This window comes from Procambarus clarkii, chromosome 5 (genome assembly GCF_040958095.1).
Source record: "Procambarus clarkii isolate CNS0578487 chromosome 5, FALCON_Pclarkii_2.0, whole genome shotgun sequence".
In the NCBI taxonomy this organism is placed as follows: Eukaryota; Metazoa; Arthropoda; class Malacostraca; order Decapoda; family Cambaridae; genus Procambarus; species Procambarus clarkii.
The window spans coordinates 33,776,085-33,787,623 of record NC_091154.1 but is presented as its reverse complement, the minus strand read 5'-3'; the positions used below and the strand labels follow the sequence as shown (position 1 = coordinate 33,787,623).

General features: G+C 37.1%; 1 protein-coding gene across 1 annotated transcript in view; it reads left to right on the top strand.

Annotated features, from left to right (window-relative positions):
• The window catches only part of LOC123762850 (trichohyalin), a 188,387-nt gene that overhangs the window by 156,270 nt on the left and 20,578 nt on the right, over window positions 1-11,539 (top strand). The window contains exons 9-12 of the mRNA XM_045749605.2: window positions 4,867-5,012; window positions 5,254-5,410; window positions 7,908-8,013; window positions 9,557-10,992. Coding sequence (XP_045605561.2) covers window positions 4,867-5,012; window positions 5,254-5,410; window positions 7,908-8,013; window positions 9,557-10,992 — 1,845 coding nt within the window. The remainder of the gene's footprint in view (window positions 1-4,866; window positions 5,013-5,253; window positions 5,411-7,907; window positions 8,014-9,556; window positions 10,993-11,539) is intronic.

The following is an 11,539-nucleotide window of genomic DNA, read 5'->3' as shown; positions in this document are numbered from 1 at the left end:
CTGCCATCTGACATGTATGACACTGTTTTACGTACTGTTTGACGTTATTTACCATACCTGGCCAGTAGTAGTCTTGACGAATCCCATGGTAAGTCTTGTTGAAGCCGTAGTGGGAGAATGCTCCGTGGGCCAGGTGTAGAATAGTGGGCCGCAGGCTGGTGGGAATCACAAGTTGTTCGATGTTGGCCCAATCGTCCTCCTCCTTCAGTTTACTGGGTCTATATCTGCGGTAAGAGCAAGTCGTTCTCTAGGAAGAACCCAGGAATACTGTCGGGTTGAGTCTCAGCCTGGAAAAACCATGGTGTTAAAGTAAGATCTTCCCTCTGCAACTTACGGAACTCCAACTTGGTCAGATGCGGGGGGAGTTTCTGAGGGTCTTGAGGGACAGCGGTAGCAGTAGAGTCAGCTGGCTGTGGGACGTGCGGCTTGTGCACGGGTGGTCACGAGAACCGGAGGAGAAACTTCATCACTCTCTTGAACCTCTGCCCGGGGAACATACTCAAGAATAGGATTTATTGGCACAGAGTTACACACCTGGGGTTTGTCCATGACGATCAGGTTGGTCGGTTGCAGGTCTTCTGCCAAGTCGTTGCCTAGGAGAAGTTGCACTCCAGGCATGGGAAAAGGCTTTTTCCCTGACGGCGACTTGGACTTCCCCGTTCACCGTAGGGACAATCCAGGTGGACTCTGGCGAGAGGGTATGGAGTGGTAGCAGTGAGGTCAGTGATGAAGACTGTTTCCCCGGTGTAGACTATGTTGGGCACAACCGACTTCAAGATGATCGATTGTAGAGCGCTGTGTCCCTCAAGATCTTCAATTTGAAACGTCCCTCCGGATTTGAAACCGTTGGCAGAGACAGTTCCAGTATACAGGTGGTTACTGAAAAGAGAAAGATCATTAACATCAACACCAACATTCATCACAGGCTTACCGGACTTAGGAGGAGTTGGTTTGGGTCGTTGTTGGTCAGTGGTTCCCTTGTATTGAGACTTACCACACTTGTCTATGGTATGTCCATAGAGTCTACAATACTTGCAGTACAGTTGTGAACCAGCTTGATCGGGGCTCACCTTCTCGTAACTGTACCACGACTTCTTACTGGAGGATGGTTCAGGTGTCAGCCGGTGGATGAGGCTGTAAGTTGTCAGCCGACTTAGCACACTTCAGGTAGTCGGTTTCTTCTTTATCTGCTAAGTAGAGGCGGACAGGAGGCGGCACACGTCTCAAGAATTCTTCAACAAGCATCAGGTTGACGAGTTCTGTAAAAGTAGAGACATGTGCTGCTTCCAGCCATTTCATGAAATACCTCCGTTTCGTGTTAGCAAACTCGAGGAAGGTAGTGGTACTTGCCTTCAGGTGGTCACGGAATTTCCTTCTATAACTTTCTGTGGAAAGTAGGTAGGCGTCTAACACTGCTTGTTTCAGAGTGTAGTAGTCATTCTCAGACGCCCAAAGTACTGAGTGTGACTGCAGCTCTACCTGTAAGATGGACTCTGAGAAGTGTGGCCCATTGGTCGACAGGCCAACTGAGTTGATTAGCAAGGGTTTCAAAGGTGGTAAAGAACACATCAACTTCTGCTTCTAACAAAGGATGGCATTAACTTACTTGCATGTGATATATTAAAACTGACGGGAAGATTGCAGTAGCTTGTTGGCGTTGAGTGAAGTGGGAAAGTTTCCAAGGCGATTTCACGTTGACGACACTCTAGAGCCAGAGTTGCTTGTTGCTTGTCATGTTCGCGTTGCATCTCCAACTCGCGTCGTTTGGTTCAAGCTGTACTCGTTCCCGCTCCTGGAGTAGTGCAACCTCACGTTCTTGGAGGGCGAGTCCTCGTTCGTTTCTTCTCTCCTCAAAGCAGCTTCGCGTTCTCTGAGGGTGATTTCTCGTTCTTGTTCTTCCCTCCTCAAAGCAGCTTCGCGTTCTTGTTCTTCCCTTCTATGGCAGCCGCTCGTTCTTGTTGTTCGAGGGCTTCCCTTTGCTGTTCGCGGGCTTCCTTTTGCTGCTCACGTTCAATCTTAGCCAGCTCTAGTTTAAGTTTCATCGTTGCCAAGTCAGTTTTATCTGCAATATAGTAAGTTTCATGAGTTTCAGAGTCTATCTTACCTTGCTCTAAATAGTAATCCCAGCAACAGGTTGTGTAGGTCATTTTTGTTGGCTTGGTAGGGAACTTCTAGTTGATACTCATGTGCAAGAGTTTGTAGTTCAGTCCTCTTGGCACGACTCAAAGTCCCTATTTCACCTGCTGGATTTGCACGGAAAGTTTGGAGACGAAACATGGTGAAATTAGCAAATAAAGGTACACGATGTTCAATAATGAAATGTCAGAAACAGGACAACGTGGCAAACTGGTACCTATCCTGTGTGATCTTTAATCAATTAACGTTAAGTGAAAGATATTAAATGATTAAATGAAATCAAGGGGCGCAGGAAATCTTGTACCCGGGTACTCATGTAAGAGAATAAGGGCAAGAAAATCCTAACTAACAAATGAAACAAAGTTTCGAAAACAAATGAAACAGTTAAATGCTTCAAAAGTAAAATTGGTAGTCCAAGGATGTAGGCATACCTTGCCAAGTCTCTATAGGACATAAAGCAAGTTTTTCCTACTGAATTTAATATGATACTTACAGAATTAGCGAACTTTGTGCTCTGAAAAAATAAGCTAATTCCCTACCGTTGTATGTATCATCATCTCTGACTGACGTGTAGGGGTGAGCGAGGTGTCAACTGGTGACGAGAACTGCTGCTGAGGTCCCAATTCAGCAACTAAAGTTCGAGCTAGAGGAACTATGGCCCTCTTTGTCCTCCTACAGTCAGATTGCAGAAGATTGGGTACTCTTGACCCGGGGGCAGACCACAGTACCAGGGTACCAATATGATGATCTGTCAGAATGAGAAATATTCAAGGGACATAGATGGTAAACACGAGTAATAACAAGGAGGGAGAGATGACCAATTAAGAGTATGACTGAGGCCTACAGTCACCACGTAATCCAAAGTTGTCTCACCTTCACTAATGTTACTCTCGTAATGCACAATACACCGCACCTTATAAAAAATGAAATTGAATGAAAAATAGTAAAGCTACGTTAACAAAGTTAAATACGCTTACCATAATTACCACTTGGCACCAGTACCTGAGTGAAGCTCCTAGGACAGGCCCCCATATAACTTGTGACGGTAACGCGTTGGTGTTCGGCTGTTTAAGGCTAGGGGTATGGCCTCGTCACATAGTTATAAAAAAAAATAGAAAAACTGGAACTCGTCTGTGGTAAGGTAAGGAGAAGACACACAAAACACAAGTAAACTTTAACAATGAATTTTAATGACGTTAAATAAATCAAAACATGAAAATAATGCACAAACAAATTCTTATAATAAAATCAATGAATCAAAATAATAAGAATACTTAAATGACAAAATGAAAGTTACGTTAAGGCAAAATAACAAGAAGTGCAACACAAAAGTTAAGTGGGAGGTGCTGGAATATTGGCTTAAAGCCACCACCTCTCTCAGTACACGCTAGAGTCTAGCTGGGAGGAGTGCTGGCTACGAAAGCACTGAACATTCTGAGGACTGATGTTGGGGCGACCCCAGACATCAGGTAGTATTGGGGGGGGGCGAGGCAGGTGCAGCCAGACCGGCGACCAATCAGCGGAGCTGTAGCGATCAACGGGTAGTTTGGTGGTTGGAGTTCGAACAGGTGGCTGGCTGAATACGTTTTTGCTCACCCTGGCAAGCCTTGCTGGTGTTGTTGTCGTTGTTGGACATTTCTTCCATAGTCTTTTTATATAATTGTGAAGACGTAATTGTGGAGGGAAGAGCAGGCTCAATCTCTTGAAGGAGATTATCGTCACAATATATATATACATATATATATATATATACATATATATATATATACATATATATATATATACATATATATATATATACATATATATATATATACATATATATATATATACATATATATATATATACATATATATATATATACATATATATATATACATATATATATATACATATATATATATACATATATATATATATATACATATATATATATATATATACATATATATATATACATATATATATAGATATATATATATATATATATATATATATATATATATATATATATATATATATATATATATATATATATATATATATATTATATATATATATATATATTTATATATTTATATATATATATATATATTTATATATATATATATATATATATATATATATATATATATATATATATATATATATATATATATATATATATGTCGTACCTAATAGCCAGAACGCACTTCTCAGCCTACTATTCAAGGCCCGATTTGCCTAATAAGCCAAGTTTTCATGAATTAATGTTTTTTCGTCTACCTAACCTACCTAACCTAACCTAACCTAGCTTTTTTTGGCTACCTAACCTAACCTTACCTATAAATATAGGTTAGGTTAGGTTAGGTAGGGTTGGTTAGGTTCGGTCATATATCTACGTTAATTTTAACTCCAATAAAAAAAAATTGACCTCATACATAGAGAAAAGGGTAGCTTTATCATTTCATAAGAAAAAAATTATAGTAAATATATTAATTCAGGAAAACTTGGCTTATTAGGCAAATCGGGCCTTGAATAGTAGGCTGAGAAGTGAGTTCTGGCTACTAGGTACGACATATATATATATATATATATATATATATATATATATATATATATATATATATATATATATATATATGCATGCTCTACTAATAAGTCATTTTATAGGTACAGTATATAGTTTGGAGGACTTGTGTACAATTGTAAATCTTTTTAAATGAACACTGGGTAAACTATCTTTGCAGGTGTACAGTGGACGAAAAACCAACAACTCATTATCGTCGGTGGCATTTTCATTAAATCACACTGCAGTAGTACCTGAGCCAGATGTTACCAGTGTGAACTCTGTCACATCACCACCCACAAAAAAGAAAGTCAAGAGTGCTCATATGTAAGTTTGATATCCTTTAATCAAATTTTAATAATATTCAGTGAGTGACTTACTAGCAATAATTGTTGAAGTTGTTAATAAAATGGCACTCGATGCCAGGTGTTACTGAACATAGTAATGATATTAATACTGCTAGTTTTCCATTTTACTTACTGTATAAAGTAATAAGGAGAGGTTTAGGAAATTATAGTTGTCACCAAAGTTTTCTATATCCAAGATAATGTATTGCATTTCTTTGTAGGGTTTTACAAACTGAGGATGATTTGCGGACAGGGATGTACAAAGTTCTTGAACATCTACGGGACCATGAAGATGCTTGGCCATTTCATGATCCAGTTGAAGAGGAATATGCACCCAATTACTATGCTGTCATCCGGAGACCGATGCACATCACTAGGGTTAGCATCAGTTTACCAGAATGGTTTATTTAACAAAACATAACTTTTGAGTTATTTAATTTGAGTCATTTAATATTTACCTTTGAGTGAGTTAATATGCTTTATATGTATGTATTTGTAAGTGAGCTTACCTACCTGCCCCTTCATTTTGTTTTCCTTCACCTGAAAAAGACTGTCACTGTTCACCTTATGGAATGGAAAATTAGAAATGTACAATAGTACCAAAGGGAGGCAACAAACTAGGATGTGTTTACACCAGCCACGAGGGTTACCCCAGTGTAAGAGACGTCCCTCAATGATAATATACTGTGGATATATATATTGTAATATGGAAATGTGAATCTAGGAATTAATAATAGATAAGTTAATATCATTGCAAGCTGGAAATTAAGCAGAAAACTCCTTACGGTAATACAGACAGATAATAGATCATTGCTATAAATCAAGGAACTGGCAACTAGTCACATATACCCAGCTACCTGGGACACATAACGGTCAACTGTACATCCCACTGGGACCACCTTCCTGTACTTTAAGATAAGTACTTGCACATAAAGTTTGAGCATTTAAATATTAATATATACATAATATTATAAATACTGTATATACATATATTATAAATATATACATATAATATTATTAATATACTGTATACATATAATATTATAAATATATACATATAATATTATGAATGGTAAAATACTAAGGACAGCAATGGATACATTCAGTGATGCACAAATACGATACAGTACAATGAAGTGCAAACTAACATTATTAACAGTAGTAGGTCCAAGAGAAACAAGAAGTAAGAAGAGTTATTCAATCGATTCAATTTCAACAATAAGAGGATCGACTGGGAAAAAATAAATGTAGAACTCGTAAACATTCAATGGGAAATAGTCATAAGCGACAACACTCCAACACAGGACATAGCCCAGGTCGGACTACCATGCATATGACTAATTTCATCAAGTGTTTCTTTACCACCTCCTCAGTTATTACCGTGTCGATTATTGTACTTTCTATTCATCAAACATTGCCCTTACCAAGTCTCCAATCTGGTTTGAGTTTTAAGATCTGGAAACCTGGTTGAGTTCTTTGCAGACCCTTTTTACTGCTGTGTGAAGGCATTCCCATCTCTTCTTAACACTTTCGCGTTCTGGACGTGCACGCGCCAGACTATCTCAAGGTGGCCCAGATGTTTCCCATGAGAGTGCGGCAACACTGAAATGTATATACTCTTCTCACTTTTATCACCTCAATTTTCGTTGTATGTCGTTCATTTTAATATCAGTTTGTTCACAATAGAATTCCCTACAGGGGTACATGCATATAAGGTCCAAAAGCTTGGAGCGCCCCACCTGTAGCAAAGCCAAAAGTCAGCCAGGCGTTATCCATGAGCCAGTACCCATTGGCACACTCGCTCACAAATGTATTTACTCTTTTCAAGTTTCTTACCTCAATTTTTATTGTACATCGTTCATTTTGGTATCAAAATGTTCGCAATAGAATCCGCTACAGGAGTATGTGCATATTAGGTCCTAAAGGCCGACATGCCACCTGCACCAACCAAGGAATTGGCCGAACGTTACCCGTTAGTGCGCAAGAGCAATACAATGTGTATACTCTTTTTCACTTTTGTCACCTTAGTTCTTGTGCTACATCTTTCATTTTGGTATCAATTTGTTCGTAACAGAATTCCCTATGGGATATATGCATATAAGGTTCAAAAGCCCGGCGCGCCCCACCAGCAGCAAAGCCGAAAGTTGGCCAAGCGTTACCTGTGTGCCAGCACCCATTGACACACCTGCAACATCTGCTCACAAATGTATTTACTCTTTTCAAGTTTCTCAACTCAATTTTTACCTCAGTTTGCAATAGAATGGGAAGACATTAGCGCATATTTTAAAAAAAGTCCCATAAAGATCGGATAAAAATTTAAATTTTAACAAATATTTTAATTTTTGACATCACCTACGTCCCTATGGAACATCCGCAGAGTTATTTGTGGACATCATCTTCGTCCCTAAGGAACGAAAGTGTTAATCTGCTCACTTGGTTCTTTACTGCCATTTTCCTTGTGCTGCTGTGTAGTGTTCTTTAGCTTTTGCCAATGTCATTTTCCTGTACAATACAAATTAATTGGAATACATACTGTACCTTTACTAAGATCTATAATAAATTATATATCGTTAAAGAAAATATATTAGGTTACATAATATATTGTACCTGTACATTACAGAGAAATTAGATAGAATATGTACCTGTAATAAGATCTATACTATACATCTTTACTGAAAATTCAATTGAAATATATATCTTTACTGAAAATTCTATTGAATATATATCTTCACTGAAAATTCTATTAAAATGTATATCTTAACTAAGAATGCTATTAAAATGTATACTTTTCTGTAATTCTATTTAAATATGTTCTTTAACAGAGAATTCTGTTAATAAAAGGTTTATCTTTTCTGAAAATTCACCAAAATTTCAGATGGAGGAGCGCCTTGATGCTGGATATTATTCTAATCTTAAAATGTTTGAGGGAGACTTTAAACTGATGATGGATAATTGCAAACTTTACAATGGTCCAGAAAGTGGTAAGTTTACTCTTGCCTTTATTAATATTTTTTGTGCAAGCATTATAGTCTTTAGAATGTGCAATAATATGTTAAACAGTCGACTTGATAATGGTCCAGGACGGACTGAAACGTCGCCGTCTCTTCATCTTCTGGTGTGTGGTTTGGTCAACATGTTACTAAAAGCTTTAATTTTTAACATGGATAAAAAGAGTGTGTTGTTGCAGTCTTATGAATTCCATTGGGTTGGTCCTTGCGTTAGCATCATTCCAGTAAGATAGGCGGTTAAGTATAACCAAAGAAGTTTTCAGATTAATAATTATGTAAGGATTAGGTCATAAGAATGCTACTTGAATTAAAGTGATAATGTGGTGATTTATTTTTAACCCTTGAAATGGACATATAATAAATCAAGTAATGTTTATGTTAAAAAAAAATTGTTTTTTGTCTTCATATATTGTTCCCTGAGCATAGGAAAATGTCCAAAAAATAGTAAGCTACTTTCCAAGTTGACAGATGTTTACTGGAGACATGAAATACCAATTGAGAACTCTGTATATATAGTGTGTATATATAGTGTAGATCTAAATGTTGCAATGTACATAAAACATATTTTGATTATATGCACAATATGGGTGGATTTTCTTAAGATGATATGCACACTATAGGTGGATTTTCTTACGATATGCACACTATAGGTGGAGTTTCTTAAGATATGTGCACTATAGGTGGGTTTTCTTAAGATGATATAAACATCTCAAGGGTTAAATAGTAGCACAGTATTTTAGTGGGTTATATATGGCATCCAGCTGTTATGAATACCCATATATGACAATTCTTCTTTCTTATTATAGAGCTTAACCTCTAGTTACAGAGCTTTTCTGATTCCTGTCCTGTATTTTTATTCTCATTGACAAAAAGTACAAGACTGCAGTTAGGATAAATCAACATTTCCACACTGGCACAACAGAGATCTTTTCAAATAGTCACGTTGGAAGCAAAGGAGACAATGGAGAATGTGGGGGGTTCAGTGTTCAGCTGTAAGAAGTAATGATGTACATAGCACTATTACAGAATAACATTTTTAATCAGAAATCTGTGTTTTACATTTAACACTAAAAGCACAAGTATAGTAAAAATATTACAAAAAAGTAAGATTGTCTAGATATTATACTGAGCCTGTCTGGATTATTTTCAGAAATATGGGCTCTCTACCATGTTTGTGTGAACCTTTCAGTTAGTAAAATTCTTCTGAAATTTGGGAATTTCTAAGATAGGTATCATACTTATGAGTGAATCTTCTTGAGCACATTCTATGCTGAAGTGTTCATTCTCCAGTGCCTCCTTGGCACCAGTATAACCTAACAAAGACTTATGAGAAATGTCCCTGCTGTGCCAGTGTACAATGTTGATTGCCTATGTTCGGTGCCTTCGGTGGTCATTACTTAGTGTTTATGAAAACTGCAGGACCTTGCTTGAAGACCTTTATCATATACAGTATATTCAAAGCTTAATATCGGTGTATTAATTAATATTAATTATTGTATATTCATTTGTTTTGCAGAATACACCCACATGGCATACACGCTTGAGAAAGTGTTTGCTAAGCTCAAGGCTAAATACCTTGAAGCAGACCTTTCCTCTGATGAAGAAATGTATATCGACATGAGCTACCAGCAAGCAGCAAAGAGAAAGAATAAGAGAAGAAGCAACAGCGATGAGAAGGAAAACACAAGAATAGACGGTGGAAAAGGCACACCAAAGAAACGAGGACGCAAAAAAAAGAAAGTTGGAAGAAAACCAAAGGAAAAACATAATAATGATTCACATGTTTCACCAGAGAAGGAAAAAGAATGGAAAAAAAGTAAATTTTCCAGGGAAAAAGACAAAGAAAAAGACAAAACTAAGAATAAAGACAAACCAAAGATAGATGAATATGAATTTCGTGATGATGATGATGAGGATGATGACGACGATGATGAAGATGAGTTTGAGGAACCGCCCCTTCTAGTTAGGGAAGATCCTTATCCTGAGGAGGATGACGAGATGGAGGAAGATGAAGAAATGGCAGAACCTCTTTCCATTACTGAAGAGTCTCACAAGGAAGACACAATAGCTGTAAAAAATAAAGTGGGTAGACCCAGAAAGGAAGATGTGAGTAAAAAATTAATTAATGAAGTTATGACTGGCGAGGGCGAGGATGAGGAGGAGGAAGAAGAGGAGGACGATGACGACATGGAGCCCGATGTCTGCTTATATTACAATAATAACGACTATAGAAGTGATGAAGAAGAAAATGAGGATGAGAAGAGCAGTGCTGATTACATCAGTGAAAGACATAACGAATTATTTGGCGAAATAGATGATATTGAAGATGAGGATGAAGGTCAAGAAGTGGATGAAGAGGAAGAGGAGGAGGAGGAGGAGGACGAGGAAGAAGACGAGTCTGTTGTGAAAGTCAGTGAAAAAAATAAACATAATCATTCTGGGAAACAGAGTAAAAAGAAAAGTGGTTCATTGAAAGACAAAGAAAAAAAGAAGCACAAACACGGGGAGAAGCATGATAAACACCATCACCACCACCATCACCATCACCATCACCATCATAAAAGTAAATCAAAAGAGGGGAAGCACCATAAGAAGAAAAATAAACATGCTTCTGAAAAGGATGCTAAGAAGATATTGAAGGTGGAAGATGTTTATGACTATTCAGATGATGAAGATAAAGGGGAGAATGTAGAGGGTAGAGAGGGTAATAAAGTTGCAGTCAAAACCAAAGATGAGACTGGGAAGAAAAAGAAAAAAATCAAACATCGAGGAAAGCATGAGAAGCATGGAAAACATCATGATAAACTAGAAAAGCATGAAAAGCACAAAGAAGGGAAAGCTAAGGAAAGTAAGAAAGAAAGTAAAAAGAAAAACGGCAAGAAAAAGAAAATTCCAGCCAAAAATATGGCGGCAATTGATGCTTTGTCTGTGGCAACTGAACAGACACTTAAGGTAATGTTATATCTTGGTGCTGTTGCTCTTTCTGTTTTGAATGTTAATGATTCTTGTAATAAAGCTAGCCAAATCTTGGTACTCTGTTTATGTCAAATAATAACCATTCAGAATTTTGATTTGTGATAATTTCTTGTGCTCCCCCCATGTGCTCCTATTTACCATAAATTGTTCATGTACATGATCATAATTTTTATTCTTTTGAACTTAGTGTAAAAAAAAAACTTATGAGCTGTAGTTTATATATATAGCATTGTTGTTTCATTTAGTCATATTATGAAAGTTTAATATATTAGAACAATTATTTTGAATGTGAAAATCAGTAGTGGTTATGAAGAGGATTCGAAGCAACTCACTTGGAAAAGTGAGAACCATCTATAAGAGGAGGAGGAAGAGAAAGAAGAAATCCCAGCAGGAGAGGAATTCACAGAGATGATAGGTGAAGAGTACCAAGTGAGCGTGTTCGAGTCCTTCTCACGGCTCCTACTGATTATCTCATTGATACGTCTTGTTAATGTGATTTTATTGTGTATTATTTTGAATGTAA